This window comes from Oncorhynchus masou, chromosome 13 (assembly GCF_036934945.1).
Source record: "Oncorhynchus masou masou isolate Uvic2021 chromosome 13, UVic_Omas_1.1, whole genome shotgun sequence".
NCBI lineage: Eukaryota > Metazoa > Chordata > Actinopteri > Salmoniformes > Salmonidae > Oncorhynchus > Oncorhynchus masou.
In genome coordinates this window covers 29,395,823-29,417,717 of record NC_088224.1, presented here as the reverse complement: position 1 = coordinate 29,417,717, position 21,895 = coordinate 29,395,823, and the positions used below count along the sequence as shown (strand labels likewise).

At 41.9% G+C, this 21,895-nt stretch overlaps 1 protein-coding gene across 1 annotated transcript in view; it reads left to right on the top strand.

Annotated features, from left to right (window-relative positions):
* LOC135552062 (delta-type opioid receptor-like) overlaps positions 1–18,196 on the top strand; it is a 32,152-nt gene extending 13,956 nt beyond the window's left edge. The window contains exons 2-5 of the mRNA XM_064983439.1: positions 9,935–10,167; positions 10,436–10,558; positions 11,555–11,849; positions 12,007–18,196. Of these exons, the coding sequence (XP_064839511.1) occupies positions 9,935–10,167; positions 10,436–10,558; positions 11,555–11,849; positions 12,007–12,247 (892 nt within the window). The 3' untranslated portion in view covers positions 12,248–18,196. The remainder of the gene's footprint in view (positions 1–9,934; positions 10,168–10,435; positions 10,559–11,554; positions 11,850–12,006) is intronic.
* Positions 18,197–21,895: the final 3,699 nt, after the last annotated feature.

Sequence of the window (21,895 nt, the reverse complement as noted above, 5' to 3'; positions counted from 1 at the left end):
GAATTAGAGAACGCACACTTAGATTCACACAGAACACCGAATAGGACAGGAGAAGTACTCCAGATATAACAAACTGACCCTAGCCCCCCGACACATAAACTACTGCAGCATAAATACTGGAGGCTGAGACAGGAGGGGTCAGGAGACACTGTGGCCCCATTCGAGGACACCCCCAGACAGGGCCAAACAGGAAGGATATAACCCCACCCACTTTACCAAAGCACAGCCCCCACACCACTAGAGGGATATCTTCAACCACCAACTTACCATCCTGAGACAAGGCTGAGTATAGCCCACAAAGATCTCCGCCACGGCACAACCCAAGGGGGGGGCGCCAACCCAGACAGGATGACCACATTTATTTGAGACTAAATTGATTTTATTGATGTATATTATATTATATATATTAAGTTAAAATAAAAGTGTTCATTCAGTATTGTTGTAATTGTCATTATTACAGGAGTAGTTGGACCAGGGAGAGGAGTAGTTGGACCAGGGAGAGGGGTAGTTGGACCAGGGAGAGGAGTAGTTGGACCAGTGAGGGGAGTAGCTGGACCAGGGAGAGGATTAGTTGGACCATGCAGAGGAGTAGTTGGACCAGGCAGAGGAGTAGCTGGACCAGGGAGAGGAGTAGTTGGACCAGGGAGAGGAGTAGCTGGACCAGGGAAAGGAGTAGTTAGACCAGGCAGAGGAGTAGCTGGACCAGGGAGAGGAGTAGTTGGACCAGGCAGAGGAGTAGCTAGACTAGGCAGAGGAGTAGTTAGACCAGGACAAGGGAGAAGGAGAGGTAGGGGGAGAGGAGTAAGAATGCGTGGTGGTGTTTAAAGGAGAGTAAGAGCTGTTGTCACTGATGACGTAAGAGCCACCACCACGGACCATGTGATAAACCACGATCTATCGCTGAGAGATGCTGGTGAAAGAGTCCAGCCTAATCTCATACGGTCAACCGTGGCGTCCATAATTTTCAACAAACCAACAGGTATGTAATGCATTTCACAAGGGCTTCTTCTATCATTACTGTTGCTATGTCCCACAGTAACTGTAGGCCACCAGACCCAATGCACATACATATGTTGTTTTTTGGTCCTCTAAAGGACGCAACGTCTTCCTCCCTCGCAGGAAGAGGAAAGCTCCTCAGTGAAGACCAAGAGCATGCCATTGTAGGATTGTTCATTGCTGACAATGGAGTAAAACTGAGAGAAATTCAGACCAGAATTGTAAAGGACAACCTGGTATTCAACAATGTGGAAGCATCAGCCTGACTACCATTGCTCGGACTCTGACCAAATACAGAGTTTGAATAAAACAGTTCCTTTTGAAAGGAACAGTGAGTGGGTCAAGTAACTCCAGCACCAATACATCCAGGTATGGTGTCTATCCAATATGTCTTTTTCTATAGTGAGTTTTACACTATGCTACTCTACATGTAAACATGGGTTACAGTACATACAGTAGGACATACTGAAAAGCATTTACACATACTGTGTGTGATTAGTTTCAGAGAGTCAAGGGGTTGGAGGCTAATCAAAACCCACATTAAATCATTTATGTAGACGAGGCAGGATTTCATTAAAAACTTAGGGCTAGGCCCCTTTTTTCTCCACTTCCTGTCTGAATGACGTGCCCAAAGTAAAGATGCCAGGATATGCATGTAATTGGTACCATTGGAAGGAAAACACTTTGAAGTTTGTATAAATGTTAAAATAATGTAGGAGAATATAACAGAATAGATATGGTAGGAGAAAATCCAAAGAAAAACCAACCGCAAATTGTTTTTTTGACAGCAGATGCTCTTACAATGGTATAGGGGCATACTGAATTCTAGCTCCCAGGATGCATTTCCTATGGCAGTCTATGTTCAGCAGTCTATGTTCAAGGTTTCAGGCTTGTAACTTCCAAAACAAATAAGAAATATCAGTTTTAGTACAGGGACACAGTCTTGGAAATGTGTGTATGTGTGAGCGATGAAGACAGAACGCACCTGCTAAAATCGGTTTCCTATTGAACATACTTCTTTCCATAAGAAATATTATAGTTTGATTACATTTTAGGGTATCTGAGGAGTATTTGAAACATATTTTGACTTGTTGAAACAAAGTTTAGGGGTAGATTTTCGGATTCCTTTCTCTGCATGTTGAACGAGTGGATTACTCAAATCAATGGTGCCAAATAACCAGACTTCTTGGGATATAAAGAAGGATTTTATCTAACAAAATGACACTACATGTTATAGCTGGGATCCTTTGGATGACAAATCAGAGGAAGATTTTTAAAAAGTAAGTGGATATTTAATCGCTATTTGTGAATTTATAAAAACTGTGAGGGTGGAAAACTATTTTGATGTGGGGCGGCGTCCTCAAACAATCGCATGTCATGCTTTCCCTTTGGCTACTGTAAATCAGACAGCGCAGTTAAATTGACAAGAATTTAAGCTTTCAACCGATATAAGACACTTATATTTACCTAAATGTTTAATATCCATAATTTGTATGATTATTTGAATTGCGCGCCCTCCAGTTCACCGGAAGTTGTCCCGGTAGTGGAATGTCTAGCCCTAACCTGGCAAAAACACGTCGGCGGGGAAGAAACATCATCGAGAAAAGGGTCACCGTTGATATGCCAGGTCAGAGAGGAGCAAATATCACAATGTGTGCTGCAATCTCGAGTGCTGGTTTGTTCCTGCAGAAATGTCAGATTGAAACCTACAACAAGCTTTTGTTTATAGATGACCTCCACCAACAACTGGTGCCAGAAGCAGAAAGGGAAAGGGTGGGGGGGGACATGAGGACATTTGTGAATGTATGGGACAATGTAGCGTTCCACCATTCACATGCAATCACAAACTGGTTTGCATCCCATCCATGACTGGTTTCCCTTTTCCTCCCCCCTACTCACCTTTCCTCAACCCCATTGAGGATTTTTTTCTGCCTTGAGGTGGAAAGTGTATGATCATCGGTCACATGACCAAATGTCCCTCCTGGATATGGATGCCGGCTGCTGACACATATCAGCTGAAGACTGCCAGGGGTGGAAAAGGCAGGCCAAGCGTTTCTATCCAAGGTGCATAGCGAGAGACGACATAAGATGTGATGTGGACGAGAACATGTGGCCAAATGCTGAAGATGGTATAGATTAGAACACAACTGGGCATTTTAGAGTTTTTTCCCTTCTGGTGCTTTTTTTTATTGTAATTGTGTTTTATTTTTACACATTTGGAACGGAAGGCCATATATGCTGGATGTGTTGTTGAACCAAAGGTCATGTATGTTGGATGTGTTGTTGAACCAAAGGCCATGTATGTTGGATGTGTTGTTGATCCAAAGGTCATGTATGTTGGATGTGTTGTTGAACCAAAGGCCATGTATGTTGGATGTGTTGTTGAACCAAAGGCCATGTATGTTGGATGTGTTGTTGAACCAAAGGTTATGTATGTTGGATGTGTTGTTGAACCAAAGGCCATGTATGTTGGATGTGTTGTTGAACCAAAGGCCATATATGCTGGATGTGTTGTTGAACCAAAGGTCATGTATGTTGGATGTGTTGTTGAACCAAAGTCAATGTATGTTGGATGTGTTGTTGATCCAAAGGTCATGTATGTTGGATGTGTTGTTGAACCAAAGGTCATGTATGTTGGATGTGTTGTTGAACCAAAGGCCATGTATGTTGGATGTGTTGTTGAACCAAAGGCCATGTATGTTGGATGTGTTGTTGAACCAAAGGTCATGTATGTTGGATGTGTTGTTGAACCAAAGGCCATGTATGTTGGATGTGTTGTTGAACCAAAGGTCATGTATGTTGGATGTGTTGTTGAACCAAAGGCCATGTATGTTGGATGTGTTGTTGAACCAAAGGTCATGTATGTTGGATGTGTTATTGATCCAAATGTCATGTATGTTGGATGTGTTGTTGAACCAAAGGTAATGTATGTTGAATGTGTTGTTGAACCAAAAGCCATGTATGTTGAATGTGTTGTTGATCCAAAGGTCATGTATGTTGGATGTGTTGTTGATTACTGGCAGTAATTTAATGTTGCTAATAAAGCTTTTACTGCAGCAATTCTGTCACATACTATTTGTTTCTACTGTACATTCTATAAAGTAAAGATGACTCATTCACTTTTAGATAGTATGATGCCAAAAATGCACACATTCGACACTCAACCAAAGAATGTGGAGTGGTTTACAGTAAAAAGAAACTGAATTATGAAAAACTATGGATTTAATTTAGTCTATTGTATGCAGGCACATCTGAAACATGAAAAGTAATGCAGTTTTTGCAATGTAATCAACTGTTAGTATTTTGAAAGCCGTTGTGCTATAATTGACTATATGTTCCTCTTGGATAGAAAACATGAATTGATTAGATATTGAGTCGGGTTTGGCGTGTTTTGATAGAAAGTACGTAGAGAAAGTTTTTATGCATTTTGAAATGTAGATTTGTTCTTCAATGAACAAAATGTGGTTTTGAACAGAAATGAACTATTTGGCTAATTGTGTGATGTAGGTGTGTTGCTGTGTTAAGAGTTATAGGTAAACGCTTGTTAGCAATTGTTAAAAACTGTAATGGCTAATGTTACGAATGTGTGGGGGTGCAGTTGATAAAAGATCTTGCTTGAGTTGTGTAGCTGGGGTACTACAGTAGGTGGTGTGCTTGGTTTATCCATACGTAGAGCATTAGTCTCAGGGGGAAAGCTCACTCCAAAACTGTGGCGAATCATCCCATAAACTTGAGTAAGATTACCTTCAAACTCTGGTGTACACCATAAACTGCCATCGTATAGCTCTGATTAGGTTGAACTCCTTTCTTTAGAGAAGTGTTTACTCAAACACACAAAGATGATCAATTCCAGCCTGAAATATTGTACCCAGGGGAGTGGAAGCTTTATTGGGGTGTTTTTTAGGATGGGTGTGAGTCAACACCAGCTGCCGTGTCTTGCTGCATGTCTCCTCTCTTACTCGGTAGAGTGCGTGTGTTCTACTTCTGTCCCGTCAGCTTGAAGAACACAGCGAGAGCTCTGGGATGAGTAGTGTGTGTTTGGTCAGGGAGGTGGTGGGAAGAGATGAGGGGTAGAGAGCACTGCCGCAGAGTATGGATAAAACAGTGGGGGAGAGATTATGACAGATCAGACTTCCTGCTGCAAAGACAAATTGTTACACCTTTCCTATATTCAAGTCATTTGAAACATATTCAAGTTATTAGCCTCATAAACATAGAAAGATGGTTGCCGTTTCTGTGCCACAACTGTTCAATCTTTAATATACGTCTTTACTGGTAACCAGAATGTGTTATGTGTTATATGGCTACAATTAGATTTTTTGAAGTGTGTTTTTTTGATTGCTTACTAAAAAGCTATTGTTTACCTTCTATATTTCTAAATACATAATGTATATTTGTTTGGCTACCACTCAGATCATATTTTGGCCCAACAATCCCCAGGTCTAAATGCTAATGTCTCCAATTCGTAGTAAACTGGCTGATTGAAACACCCTCACAACAGAGTGTGTACTCACAGAGGATGTCTACAAGCAGTGTGACTAACTCGGGTTCGAGTCTGCGTCTCCATAGAACCACACGACTCTGTTAGCCTTCTGAGCTAAACCCTCAGTAATAAGTCATGAAGCAAACACAACTCTTCCTCAACTCATCTGAGGCAAGGTTAGTTATCAAGAAAGAATGTGTCACTATACCACTTCCGTTACAGCAGCAAGATGTATTTTCATGTTGTGCTGCCTTTTAAACTGTCTGAAAGTTAAACACTGTGGACTGGAGCCCAGCGAACAAGGTCAATATTGGGACGAGTGATTAGCTAGTGGGGACAGAGTGTGATCAATGACTCCGGGTGTACGTGTCTAACATACAAAATGATGCCTGTGGTCCGATGAAGCTGTGATCAATAAGGCAGTAATCAATATTCACCAGCGTCAAGAGAAGGAAGCGTTCCATCTCCATCCCGTTTCTCCTGGAACCAAGGCCACTGACTGGCATTTTTAAAATGACCCTCTGTTCCCTGCAGCAGTAAATCTAACACACGCGCGCGCGTGTGGGGACATAGAGGTTACCTCTGTCCAAGGTTGGATACGCCATGCTATGAGATACTTCCCTCGAAAACGTATCTTGTGATGTGGACAAAGTATTGTGGCCAGACCCAGGCCGGAGAAGAGATGAAGCGTAGCTTAGCACTGGTGACTACTCCCCCCTCCCCTACCAATTCCTGGACTGCCCCCCGGGACCCCACACACACAATTGTGTTCTTCACTGTATACTAAAGAATATATTTTTGGTTTACATATGTTTATGGTTTTGTTGTATGCTACTGTATACAAGAGTAATGTTTGGCCTAATAAATATTTTTTGTTTCTACATTGCATTGGTGTTTACAGTGTACTTGTTACCCCTCTCAGCAAATTACTTTCACTGTAGAACATTGTATTGAAATGTAGATATAAGCCTATGAAAGACCAAAGAGCTTTAGATTTAGAACAGCAGTGTTTACATGGTATATCCAAAAATTTACTATTATGAAAGCAGTGTTTGCCATTTGAAAGCATTGTTTGCCATTCTTTCTGACATGTGTTTATGGCATTTTGAATGCAGTGTTACATTTTGAAGGAGATGTGAGGCATTTTGCATTTTGTGTGTGCAGTTTTAGGAATTGTGTGTAGAGTTTTGTCAAAAGGAGACCGTTTTGAAAACGTGTTTAAGCAGTTGGAAAAAACTGTAATACGACGTTGGAACAAATATCCCACGTTTTTTTTTCAAGCTTCCAACAGGGAGGGTGGACATACAAAAACACCCCTATAAACTTGTGACATTAGCTAACTACTACAGGTCCACAACCAGTTAAAAGGATAGCATTGACAAAGTGGGCACTGTGGGCAAATATCAAAGCTCATCTTCTCCCTCCTTTTCTGTGATTAATGCACAGCTGTCATCAACATAGCACGTTGTGATGAATCCTGCCTTAATGCTGTAACCTGCTGAGAAAATGCTTCGGGTTGGCAGCTGCAACCCCCGTAAAAATATCCAAGCCAGTTCCCTGAACCGACTGTACCGTACAGGTCTGTACAGAACACCGTAGCCTTTTACCATCCTGCCAGTACTGGTGTGTTTCAGCTCCTGTTTGTGTGACACCGTGCATATGACATCATGGCTCTTCCCCCACCACCCACCCACGTCTTCTCTCCTTCTCTAGCCACTTCATCAACATCTACCCACAGAGCCCAGAGGCCACCCACTCGATGCGTCTCTCGTCGCATCTCCGTCTCAGTGTGCGTGTGTGCAAGAGTGTGCGTGTGCATCATATGTAAGCCATGGCTCCTGTAACATTGGCTCAAGGCAGAGGGAAGTAGGCCATGGTTTGGACAGTTAACATCAGAAGGGACTTGGTGGTGAAGGAGAGGTGTGCGTGTGTGTGTGCATGTGTGTGGAGGGAGTAGTGTATGAGTGTAATCCCGATCACGCCAGTTTAGGGCTGGCGATGATGATTCTACATATGCAGATAGCAAACTCATCCAAGGGGTATAACAACGGCCTCTGATTCACTGTTGTTTTATAAATATGCTAAATATGAGACACTGCTGACAATGGAGCTAGGAAGCACAGACAGATTCATAGATGAAGTTATGCTGAATCAAAGGGTTCTAACAGACGGAGAAAGAAACCTCCCATCGAGAACAATACAAATGTCTGTATCCTGCTATATTGTGCCTCAGAACGCATCTGAGCACCAGAAACTCCTGGCAATAGTTTTAATCTGGCTCTGACTCGGATTTATAGCCTACTGCTGTTTGCGTATTGATGCTCTTACAATGTGAAGAAAAAGCCTCTCTGTTGCATTAGCCTAAAAGTTTTTTTGATGTGAGTGTTTATATTAATTTGGGGATCTATCGCATCCCACAACTGTCCCAGAGTACGTATGGAATATGTTTTTCTCACACAGAAGGACAAGTTGACCAATAGGTTAGGTAAACTGAATGTACTATGGGGCATTTTAGATTGACATACCTGAAGGATAGTGTTTTTGCTGTTTGTCAGACATACTCATCTTGTTGGCTGGCGAAATGTACATTTAGACAGTTCTAAGATCTTCAATATGCACCTCAGAATTCAGTAAGAAGGACACATGCAGTTGCATTCCCAGTGTGTCTGTCTTCACTTGTAGCCTACTTTGGAGCTGAGATGCCTGTGAGAAGGACCCAAACACGTGACGGGCATTGGCTAATAATAATTCAAATGTATCCCATGATTGACACGTCTTTCAACCATCTGTCATGCATATACAATAGATCGCCCTCCACCTGATCAATAGAAATATATTATTATGTCTCGGGGAACTGAGATGATATGTATGCAATAGGCCATTTTGATCGTCTCAGTTGATCTCTCCATGAATAAGGACAGCGAAGAGACTTTTGTCTGCAAGATAAACGAAAGATAAATCCACCCCGTCTGAGAGCCCTGAGCTCTGTGTCTTACCATACTACATATTGATTAGTTCCTTAACTACAGGGAGAATTCAGTACAGAAAGGAGGACATTTATCCAATTCCAACTCCGAAACCAATTCTGATTAAATCGCAACCCTCCCCTGATCGAGATCGAGGACTAAAGCCTCCAGTCGTCTGGTAATTCAATGTGTGTGTCTATGTGTACATTGGCATGCGTGTCTGTGTGTCTTGATGAGATGTATTTTGACCGAAATGAATAGCAGGTCAAGTGCAGAGTCAGTAGGGTTTAACACTTCTGTGGGAGCCGTAGGAGCAGAAGAGTAAACAGCAAATGACCAGCAGCTCTCAGTAGCAGGCACTCGACAGCCCTACCCCTTCTCACCCCTAACCCACCATTAGTCTTATACGCAAATGGGATGCCTAAACATGGGATGGTCATCACAATTCTGGCTCTAGGTCTCTTTGCTGACTTCCATTATAGCCCCAGTCCCCAGAAGGAATTAGCTGGTAGTGTTTACATAGTACGAGCTGTCAAGTGTCTGTTTATACATTTTATCGACCAAGGAGAGGAAAATTAACAGGCTACAATGTGTTTATTACTGAGCAACAGGGAACAGTTAGGTTTGGAGCTTACAGTCACTGTCAACTACTGACCAGCGCCCAGAGCTGATTTCCATATTCCAGTAAATGTTGTTTACTTCATTCTGAGTGTTGTTTGGTTTAATTTTGTTGTCATTTTGGCTTTTGAAAGGCAATAGCTTTTATGGTGAACACACACATCTGGACCATTGACTAAATGGACTTAATTTATCCACAAAGCCGTTCAGTGGAGTGCAAATATCTAGTCGACAAGCACTGTACTCTTTTAGGCAAACAAATGACAACACTATGTAGTCTGTACCCCTACAGCCTTTTACATACAGACCCACGGGCAATGACTAAAAGAATACTGTTTTGAAGACAAAGTCAGTTAAGATAGAATATACAGTTGAAGTCGGAAGTTTACATACACCTTAGCCAAATTCATTTAAAATCAGTTTTTCACAATTCCTGACATTTAACCCTGTTTTAAGTCAGTTCGGATCACATGCTCTTGAGAAGGTCTAATTAATAAACGCTAAAGAAACCTTATCTTTGGGGGAGTTACGGAAATTCTAAATTGGATTATTTTAGAGGAATAGACCAAAGAAAATCAGAAGTAGTTATGATCTAATACAGATCCATAGTGGGAAATTTTATCAAGAAAATGTTCATCTCGAAACAGTGATCATGATCTGATCATGTCAATGCTTTACAAAAACCATACACTGAATTATGTGGTTAGAGCAATTTGTAGCTCACCAATGCTTCAATCTCTAATCACTCATTCAGATAGAAATGAAATAAAATGTTTCCGAAAACAATTAGAATAGCATGTTTTGCTGTTCCACGCATGTTCAACACGCAGCAAGAGATCAATTATCTTTATTCATCTGCCTCTGTCCACAGATACACCAAGATGAAGACATCCACCAACATCTACATCTTTAACCTGGCTCTAGCGGATGCCCTAGCCACCAGCACACTGCCCTTCCAGAGCGCCAAGTACCTGATGGGGACCTGGGCGTTCGGAGAGGTCCTCTGTAAGGTGGTCATCGCCATTGACTACTACAACATGTTCACCAGCATCTTCACCCTGACCATGATGTCTGTGGACCGCTACATCGCTGTGTGCCACCCAGGTAAAGGGAGAGAAGCATTCCACATGGGACCCTATTCCCTTTATAGTGCACTACTTTTAACCAGAGCCTAGGGAGGCTCTGGTTAAAAGTAGTGCACTTAATAGAGAATAGGGTGCCATTTGGAATTCATCCTGATCAACTCCTATCCTCTCGCGTCAATAAATTAAAGGGTGCTTAGAACCAATAATCCACCACATAAAATGAAAAAAAGGCCAGCAGTCACTGTAATATATATTGCAATTGAACCGTAATTTTCTGTGTCACCCAGTGAGAGCCCTGGAGTTCAGGACGCCTGCCAAGGGTAAGATCATCAACGTTCTGATCTGGGTTCTGTCCTCTGCCATCGGAGTGCCCATCATGGTCATGGCTGTGACTAAAACGACAGACAGTGGTGAGACAGCATTGTTAAACGAGCACATTTTTTTACACTTCTTTCAAAAGGATTTCTTGTATAGCCTCACCCATGTTGGAGTTTTCATCGTTTGAAACTCAACATGTTTTGGGGAATTTGTCTGTTAAATTCTTTGTTTTTTAATCCCCTTAAATAAGGGGATAAATCCCTCTTACTGCAAAAATGTACAGTATATTAAATCTTTGGTCAAAATATAAATTATCTCTATAACATAAACCTACTACAGTCTCCTCTCGAGAACTGTCGGTTTTTTAATCCTGCTTTTGTGATTTGATCTTTTGCTGGACAAAATGGCTGTTTTGTCTTTGTTTTGGTGGTGGTCTAACATATATATATGCTGTGTTTTCGCCGTAAAACATTTAAAAAATCTGACACGCTGGGTAGATGAACAAGGTGTTTATCTTTCATTTGAGGTATTGGACTTGTTAATATCTGGAGGTTAAATATTTCTAAGAATATTTTTGCATTCCCTGCGCCACTGTTTGAGTTGAACGGGGGGGGGTGTAGTCCCGCTGGGAAACGTATAGGCACAACAGGTTAATTAAAGAAGGGGATTAAGTCCCTCTTGCTGCAAATTTACAGTATGTTAAATCTACGGTCAAAACCCCTCTCTCCACCTCTTCACCCCTCTCTCCTCCCCTTCACCCCTCTCTCCTCCCCTTCACCCCTCTCGCCGCCTTTCACCCCTCTCTCCGCCTCTTCACCTTTCTCTCCATCCCTTCACCCCTCTCTCCTCCCCTTCACCCCTCTCGCCGCCTTTCACCCCTCTCTCCGCCTCTTCACCCTTCTCTCCATCCCTTCACCCCTCTCTCCTCCCCTTCACCCCTCTCGCCGCCTTTCACCCCTCTCTCCGCCTCTTCACCCCTCTCTCCTCCCCTTCACCCCTCTCTCCTCCCCTTCACCCCTCTCGCCGCCTTTCACCCCTCTCTCCGCCTCTTCACCCTTCTCTCCATCCCTTCACCCCTCTCATCCTAGGTCAGACTATGTGCACTCTGAAGTTCCCCGACCCTGACTGGTACTGGGACACGGTCACTAAGATCTGCGTGTTCATCTTTGCCTTCATCGTCCCGGTCATGGTCATCACCATCTGCTATGGTCTGATGATACTGCGTCTGCGCAGTGTCCGCCTGCTCTCCGGCTCTAAGGAGAAGGATCGCAACATGCGCCGCATCACCCGCATGGTCCTCGTAATCGTCGCAGCCTTCATCATCTGCTGGACACCCATCCACATCTTCATCATCGTCAAGACCCTGGTGGAGATCAACTCTACGTAAGAATTTATGTTTTGTGGACTTTCATTTTCTTGTTAATTTTACTGTGTATTGCTTTTTTATTAATCTTGTTTATTTTATTAGGTCAAATTACTTGGAAAAAGGGCATAAACTAAAATGAATTATACATCATTTATCATTGTTTATTATTAACAGGAACCCCTACGTGAAAGCCAGTTGGCACCTCTGCATTGCGCTGGGCTACATGAACAGTAGTCTCAACCCTGTTCTCTACGCTTTCCTGGACGAGAACTTCAAGAGGTGCTTCCGGGACTTCTGCCTGCCCTGCCGGACCCGCGTGGAACGCAACTCCCTCAACAGGGGTCGGAACGCCAACCGGGAGCCCGTGTCCGTCTGCACTCCGACTGTAGCTGGGAAGGAAAGGAAGCCTGTATGACTAGGCATGGACCAGATCCCTTGTGGTTCTGGTTCTCAATCCAGGAGGGCCCAGCAAGACTTGCAGTCAGAGGTCACCCAGATCTCCACAACAGAGTTCTGACAGGATAAGCAATGATTTAGTGAGACTCACAGAGTTGTCAGTAAAGGGGGGTCCAAACCACACCATAGGTTTTTTTTTGGACCACATAATTGATATTCCTCCCAGTGAGATTTAGGAATGTTCTTTACTGTTACTCAGAAGAAGACAGATTAAATGTTTCACCATAAATCGTTTTCCGCTATCCAGAGACAATCTGTGACGGTGCCAGAGCTTTTGAGTAGCTCATTTCTGGTTTGTGACAAATGGATGTCTAGCTGCAGAGAGAATACACAGGATGTTGTCAAGGACAGTGGTCCAAAGAATGCCACATGGTTTCATCAATTAGTCATCCTTGTTTGTGAATGAGGACAAGCGGCACAAATATGGGACTGGGGATGTTTTGAAAATATAGGCAACAGGGTAAGGGAAACCACCAAATGAGTAGACACAGTGCATTCTGCAACTATTCAGACCCCTTTTCTACATTTTGTTACGTTACTGCCTTATTCCAAAATGTATTCAATTACAGCCTCAAGTCTTCTTGGGTATGATGCTACAAGCTTGGCACATCTGCATTTGGGGTGTTTCTCCCCTTCTTCTCTGCAGATCCTCTCAAGCTCTGTTAGGTTGGATGGGGAGCGTCACTGCACAGTTATTTTCAGGTCTCTCCAGAGATGTTTGATCGGGTTTAAGTCTGGACTCTGGTTGGGCCACTCAAGGACATTCAGAGACTTGTCCCAAAACCAGTCCTGCGTTGTCTTGGCTCTGTGGTTAGGGCCGTTGTCCTGATGGAAGGTGAATCTTCACCAAATCTTGTTTCTCACGGTCTCAGAGTTCTTTAGGTGTCTTTTGGAAACTCCAAGCTGGCTGTCATGTGCCTTTTACTCGAGTGGCTTCCGTCTGGCCACTCTACCATAAAGGCCTGATTGGTGGAGTGCTGCAGAGATGGTTGTCCTTCTGGAAGGTTCTCCTATCTCCTAGGATGTCTGGACCTCTGCCAGAGTAACCATCGGGTTCTTGTTGACCTCCCTGATTAAGGCCCTTCTCCCCCAATTGTACAGTTCGGCCGGGCGGCCAGCCAGCTCTAAGAATAGTCTTGATTGTTCCAAACATATTCCATTTAAGAATGATGGAGGCCACTCTGTTCTTGGGGACCTCCAATGCTGCAAACATGTTTTGGTACCCTTCCCCAGATCTTTGCCTCAACACAATCCTGTCTCGGAGCTCTACGGACAATTCCTTTGACCTCATGGCTTGGACTCTCTGACATGCACTGTCAACTGTGTGACCTTATACAGACAGGTGTGTTCCTTTCCAAATCATGTCCAATCAACTGAATTTACCACAAGTGGACTCCAATAAAGTTGTAAAAACATCTCCATGATGATCAATGGAAAGGGTCTGAGTACAAAGGGTCTGAATACTTATGTAAATAACATTTTTCTGTTTTTTAATTTTAATACATTTGCAAAAAATATCAAAAAACCTGTTTTCGCTTTGTCATTATGGGGTATTGTGTGTAGATTGATGAGGACCAAAAAAATATTTTTACACATTTTAGAAAAAGGCTTTAACAAAATGTGGAAAAGTCAAGGGGTCTGAATACTTTCCGAATGCATTGCCTTGGTTGATCTTCTTTCTATTCCCTGGGAAGCAAGCACCTGTAAACTTACATTGATGAGGAACTTTAAAGATTGCTGAGGCATATTCTAAGAATCACACTTAACTCTACTTCCATGGAGTTAAATTAAGATCTCATGGGAAAAACAGAACATTATTTTCCACTTACTCATCTATTTCAAAACAAAAGGAAAAACAGTGACATTTCACATGTAGAAGAAGAAACTACAGATTATTTTTGACAGGTTGGATGATGGATGAAAGCATACTTTAGTTAGTGCAAAGCACTAGGACACGAGACACAGAATCAACATGGGAAAATGGGGCTGATAGCTATGTGATTCTGTAGCCAACATAATTTTTTTATACTATATACTGTAAATAAAAACATTGCGTAGAGAATTGCCTACTGACTGACAATACGCTCCGACACCGCCGTTGTTGTCAAAGTGAGATAATATTACAACACTCCTGATATGAATTGAATATTTTATATTTTATGACATTCGCAACATGGAACATTTCTAAATTAAAATCTACCACAGAGCTCTGTACCTGCTTGGGCCCTATAGCTGAGAATCCAGGAGGGTTCAATCTACTGTACCATAGCATTTCCTTTCCAACGACACCTTGGCTGTCGGCTCCAAGCCTACTTTCATGGGTAGGTTTTATCGGTTGGAGCAGAGAGGAGCAGAGAGGTGGAAGGGACCACTGAGAGGAATAACTAAATAGTTATAGACCACTGATTGAGGTTGGAGGAGCAGACGGAAGACGCTGGGGCTGCATGGTCCAATCATGATCTACACTCTTTGTGAATGCATTACTACTCTGATGAATGTGAAAAATGAACAACAACTGCAGAACACTCACTGTGTACAGCACAACAACTTTAAACTGGAAGAGTATGGCGGCTTGTGAAACCGAAACCACAAACCTCTTGAGAATCACTGAGCATTTATATAGCTGAACCAAGTGAGATTTGAATAGGACTCACTATCTGTGTTACTGTGTAATTGGAGAAAAACATTGTGTCATCTGTCAAATAAAATCTATGACAGATTAAACTATGCTTAAATAAGGATACATTGAAAAGGCATCCTATTCTCTATATAGTGCACTACTTTTGAACACACAGTAGGTCCATTCTGCTCTGGTCAAAAGTACACTCTTAGGAAAAAAAGGTGATATCTAAAACCTACGAAGGGTTCTTTAGCTGTCCCCAAAGTAGAACCCTTTAAATAACCATTTTCGGTACCACGTCGAACCCTTTCCATAGAGGGTTCTATATATGGAACCCAAAAGGGTTCTACATTTTTGGGACAGCCAAAGAACCCTTTTGGAACCTTTTTCTTATAAGAATGTAGTGCACTATAGGGAATAGGGAGCAATTTGGCACGCAGGCTCTATGAAACTGTGCAGTTGGAGAGAAACATTGTGTCATCTGTCTAAATAAATCTATGGCAGATTAGAGAGACTTAACTATGGCATTAAGTCATGATAAGATTCCTAAAATAGATGATCGTAGCGCTCAATTATACTTTGAGGGCATCAATCAATGATAGCCATTAAGTTGAAAATCAGCTTCCAATTTCATAGGCTATAATTTGAGTTTATTATAGGGTATACATTCTCCCGGTAACCTTGCAAAAAATCTATGCTGAGGAAATATCCAGCCTGTAAACCCTGGCATAGATTGCACCCCACATGGCACCGTATTCCCCATATAGTGCACTACATTTGACCAAGTGGTGCACTATGCAGGGATTAGGGTACCATTTCAGATGCAGTTATAGTTTTGAATGACCTTGGACATGATGCTATGTCACAAACCACTGTGACAAACTCCAAAATGATGACGGAATTTTTGTGAATCATTTAGCCAAATGATACTAGCTAGCACAGACTAAGAAATCAAATATAATTTAATTACTGATTATGTCGACTTCATTCTTACAGGTGTAGGATCTTAATTGCTGCTGTGAATTTTTCTGCACAGTAGGAAATGGAAACTTGTACAGTATTTGAGTTTTGAAAAAGGCTTCCCGAAGTTTGTAATTTCCTATTTGAAATTTCAAACTTAACTTAAGAAAAATGTATCACCTCCTACAAGAATTACCATGAATTATAAGCCACATAATCATTTCCCTTTCCTATTGCTGCATGATTATTTTCCTGTTGTAGCCAACTGGCTCAAATTAAGATCCTCCATCTGTAGATTACATGTAACTACTATGGTTAGATATTTCTAATGATGTGTATCTGTATGTCTATGGACATACTGAAGTCAGAAGGATACAACAGCTGCCAAAACAAAAGTCAGTTCAAAACTAAAATCACTTAACATGACTTGGTAGTATACAAAACATTAAGAACGCCTGCTCTTTCCATGACATAGACTGCCCAGGTGAATGCTATGATCCCTTATTGTTGTCACTTGTTAAATCCACTTCAATCAGTGTAAATGAAGGGGAGGAGACAGGTTAAAGAAGGATTTTAAGCCTTGAGACAATTGTGACATGGATTGTGTATGTGTGCCATTCAGAAAGTGAATGGGCAAGACAAAAGATTTAAGTGCCTTTGAACGAGGTATGGTAGGTGCCAGGCGCACCGGTTTGAGTATGTCAAGTACTGCATCGCTGCTGAGTTTTTCATGCTCAACAGTTCCCTGTGTGCAACAAGAATGTTCCACCGCTCAAAGGACATCCAGCCAACGTGACAACTGTGGGAAGCATTGGAGTCAAAATGTGCCAGCATCCCAGTGGAACACTTTTGACACCTTGTAGAGACAAATTGAGGCTGTTCTGAGGTCAAAGTTCGCTAACTGTTTCAGTTATAGGTGAAACAACTGGTGTATGTGATTCTGTATGTTTTCTTTATGATAACTTTATGATATTTTCATAGTGATAATTGATCACATAGTCTACTGCTGAGGCGAGCCCTAAATGCTAAAAAAATAATAAGAAAGGAACTGATTCAGTCCGACTTAAATTGTAAAAATTTAATTATAGACTGAGACTATTTTATACCTGGTCTTATTTGCAGTATATTTCATGGCAGTGAGTAAAAAATGCTTCAGCACTAAGAACACAGACTACTGAATTATTTACAGCTGAATCAATTTCTGGTTTATGTTCTCGTCGCTTTTGTCAGTATTCCTGAGACCCACCTTATATGCGATTTCTAACATCATGTATTTACGTGGTAGCAACAAGGAAGATAGTGTATTAAAATTCTGAACAGCCTACACATCGTTATGTATTACAGATATGATATTGACATGTTGACATGCATTAGCTTTGCAAACAAGCACAAATCTACCGGGTAGAGATATTTAAGTGCTTTCCTACCCTGTAACAATGTTCACACCTTCCGTAAATGAACTGTACATGGCAATATAATGGCCATCTAAGTATGGTTTTAACACCCTTTAATACACAGTGGGACCATAAAGGTAACAGTACATCAAACTGAAAAAAAAAAGCGTGCTAATGTCACAAGTTAGAAAATGGCCACATCAACAGGAATGGTTGCTAATAGCCTACTATAGCCTTGTTGCCTCTTGTTGCTATAGAATAATGGATGTTATTTTGATTGACTAACTCCTGCATACTTTTTCTCGAAACCCGCTGTCAGCATTGTACCTTTCTGTACTCTCTTTATGTGAATAACTCTTTGTGTTGAATCTCCTATCTTCTTTGTTCACAATCTGTTGTTCCTGTGTTTTATACTTATATTTTGGTAACACTTTATATAAGAGTTCATCTACAGATGTTCAACAAACTATCTGTAGACAATCAGCAGCATTTCAACAGCTTGTCTTTAGCCTACAGATTGACTATCTCATCCAAACAAAGTGTTTCCTATGTTTTTTCTATCACTTCTTCTGCCGTGCTTTGGATATTGCAGCTCATTTTTTAATGAATTAATATAAATTGATATGGAACTACTTTAAAAACGATAAAATATTGGAACATTTCTGTAACATTAATAAAAAAAGATGCATGTTTGCTTGTATTCAATGTATTGCCAGAGACTGTAAGGTATTTGTGGTATTCATACTTGAGTCCATCATGGTTAACCTTGCAGTGGTCATGCAGTAATCCTTATAGTTTATAGTTTAAGATAGATGAGCATCTATTGTAAAAATGCATTGATGAACGAACAGCAAGCCAAGATGTTTTACAAGAAGCCTGTCTCAGATTATTGATTAAAACAACACAAATCAATAAAAATGAACATGGTAGCAAATATGTGTCCCAATTTGTAAAAACCATGGGATGATTTGTAGAGCCAACGGTGTCTCACACCCATTCACATTATATTATGTTTTTTCTTGTGTCCCTCCATTTTATATGATATGTTACGAATGGTCTGGTGGAGGAATATCGGTAGTACAGTTTCATACGTCTTGTTGCGTTAGCGTTTGTGGCTAGCATTAGCTAGGAAAGGGGTTAGGGTCAGGGGTGTACTATGTCTAGTTTGAGGAACAGTGGATGGATAACTAAACTGTTAGTTGCTGTTCTCACAGTACACTGTAACAGTCAAAAGCCGAAAACAGAAGAACAAAGACCGAAAACACTTTATTTGGATAGTCCGTCTGTAGATGCTCTACAACTATCAGTAGCATTTCAACTAACTATCTACTATCCCTAACCCTAGCTCTAACCCTAACCTTAACCCTTACCCTAACCTTAACCCTAACCCTAAACCTTATTCTAAACCTAAACATAACCCTAACTTTAGCAAGCAGTGGCTTATCAACAGATCATTTGTTGGTAGTATGTTGGTAGCAGAGCAAATGGATAATCTGGACTATCCAAATCAAGTGTGACCCAAAGACCTTCCCTACATACTTCATTATGAACCAATAAGTCTATGGAATTCACTTAAATTGGCAGTGAAGTCAAAATGATTTTCCTTTATATATATACATATTTCCACACTGTGAGGTTGAAACACTTGATGAAAAAATGCCCTTTAATTGTAAGAGCTTTTTTTAAAGCCCTGTTCAGGTGGGATGGAGTTTGTGGCCCAACGCATGACATCACAACTTCATCTGATTATTCTGAACAATTTTTCTGACCAGTCATCTTTTATTTGCAAACGTATCCTCCCACTTTGAAGGGGCAGGCTGGAGTGTAAACAATCCTGTTCGCCAGTCAGAGCTGTGTATGTAAATATATTGACATTTCAAATCACATCTAAGATGTCACAAAGTGTTTATACAGAAACCCAGCCTGAAACCCCAAACAGCAAGCAATGTAGATGTCGAAGCACGTTGGCTAGGAAAAACACCCTAGAAAGGCAGAAAAATAGGCTCTGAGGGGTGGCCAGTCCTCTTCTGGCTGTGCCGGTGGAGATTTAAAAAGCACATGGCCATCAAGGCCAGATTGTTCCTCAAGATGTTCAAATGTTCAGAGATCACCAGCAAGGTAAAATATTAATCACAGTGGTTGTAGAGGGTGCAACAGGTCAGCACCTCAACACCTCAGGAGTAAATGTCAGTTGGCTTTTGTAAACAAGCATTCAGAGGTCGAGACGGCAGGTGCGGTAGAGAGAGAGAGAGGGAGGGAGAAAGAGAGAGAGCGAAAGAGCGTGAGAGAGAGAGAGATAGGGTCGAAAACAGCAGATTCGAGACAAGGTAGCACGTCCATTGAACAGGTCAGATTTCCATAGCCGCAGGCAAAACAGCAGAAACTGAATCAGCAGCACGACCAGGTGGACTGGGGTCAGCAACAAGTTACCAAGCCAGGTAGTCCTGAGGCAAGGTCCCAGGGCTCAGGTCCTGAGAGAGAGAGGGAGAGATGGGAGAATTAGAGGCAGCATACTTAAGTTCACACAGGACACCAAATAAAACAGGGGAATTTGACCAGATAGGACAGACTTAGCCTAGCCCCCCGGGAAAATAGACTAATGCAGAATAGATACTGGAGGCTGAGACAGGAGGGATCGGGGAACACTGTGGCCCTGTCCGACAATATCCCTAGACAGGGCCAACCAGGCAGGATATAACACCACCCACTTTGTCAAAGCACACTCCCACACTACTAGAGGGATATCAAAAGACCACTAACTTACTACCCTGAAACAAGGCAGGGTATAGCCCACAAAGTTCTCCTCCAATGCACGAGTGGGAGCAAAACCATACAAGAAGGTCACGTCAATGACTCATCCCACTCAAGTCGAGTATAGCTTAAAAAAACCTGGCACGACGTGACGCACCACTCCTAGGGACGGCATTGAAGAACATTAGGAAGTCAGTGACTCAGCCCCGTAATAGGGTCAGAGGCAGAGAATCACAATGGAGAGAGGGGAGCCGGTCAGGGAGATACAGCAAGGGTGGTTTGCCACTCCAGTGCCTTGCTGTTCACCTTCACACCCCTGGGACAGACTACACTCAATCATTGGACCTACTGAAGAGATGAGTCTTCAGAAAAGACTTATTAAAGGTTGAGACCGAGTCTGCGTCTCTCACATGGATAGGCAGACCATTCCAAAGATATGGAGCGCTATAGGAGAAATCCCTGACTTCAGCTGTTTGCTAAGAAATTCTAGGGACAAGAAGGAGGCCTGCGTCAAGTCCATGTAATGCTTTGTAGGTTAGCAGTAAAACTGTTAAATCAGCCCTAGCCTTCACAGGAAGGCAGTGTAAAGAGGCTAGCACTGGAGTAATATGATCAAATGTATTGTTTCTAGTCAAGATTTTAGCACTAACTGAAGTTTATTTAGTGCTTTATCGGGTAGCCAGAGAGTAGAGCATTGTAGTAGTTTAATCTAGAAGTGACAAAATCATGGATTTGTTTTTCTGCAATTTTGGAGAAAAAAAATCCGATTTTTTGCAGTGTTACGAACCTTGGGATTGCAAACAGAGCAAGATCTTCAAAGGTAAGTGATTTATTATATCGTTATGTTTAAAATGTTTGTGGCGCCCTCCGGTGAGGGCCCTCACTGTGCACTGGCTCCTCCAACCTGTTCAGATTCCTTTCCTCTGGAAAAAGAACACTGTTAGAAGCACAGATAAACTCATAATCAAAAGTGTCTGTGGACTTTTACATGCAAATATTGACAACACCAAAAATGTGAATATTATCTGCCATGGTCCGATAGGAATTCAGGGTTCTCAGTGAAGAACGCTGTATACAGCCCAGGAGGCCTGTAAACAGTAGCTATAAAAAGTGATTGAGTAAGTTGCATAGATTTCATGACTAGCAGCTCAAAATACAAAAACGCAGTCTTTTTTTGTACATTGAAATTTGCTGTCGTAAATTTTGTGGGATTCGCAGGGGATATGGTCACTAGTGTAACAAGGAGGAGAGGCCTCATTTAACACAGTAAATTCATCAGGCTTGGGCGGTCAATCACATCAAGGTTATGATCAGTGATTAGATCATTGACTAGTGAGTGGAATTGAGGGATCTAACATTATGTAGTCCTATTTTGAGATGAGAGGTATTATCACAATCTCTGTCAATAATGACAGGATTAGATGAGGCTTTATTCCAGTGAGATTGTTAAGGCGAACACCGCCATGTTTAGTTTTGCCTGACCTAGATTGAGGCACAGACACGGTCTCAATGGGAAAGCTGAGCTGAGTACACTGACTGTGCTGGTGGCAGACTCCACTAATCTGGCAGGCTGGCTAACCGTCTGCTGCCTGGCCTGCAACCTATCTCATTGTGGAGCTAGAGGAGTTAGAGCCCTGTCTGTGTTTGTAGATAAGATCAGAGCACCCCTCCAGCTAGGATGGAGTCTGTCACTCCTCACCAGGCTTAGTGTATGACAGCTAAGGAGATGGAGAAAATACCTGTCTCTGGATTACATCTTCAAACTAAGGGCAATCATGGCATCCGTGACAGAGGGAGAAGTGTCATTCAAGTATACAGGTAAGATAGTCTAGCTAACTACATTTTCAGATATTACGCATTTCTATTTTTGTCATAAACTCGT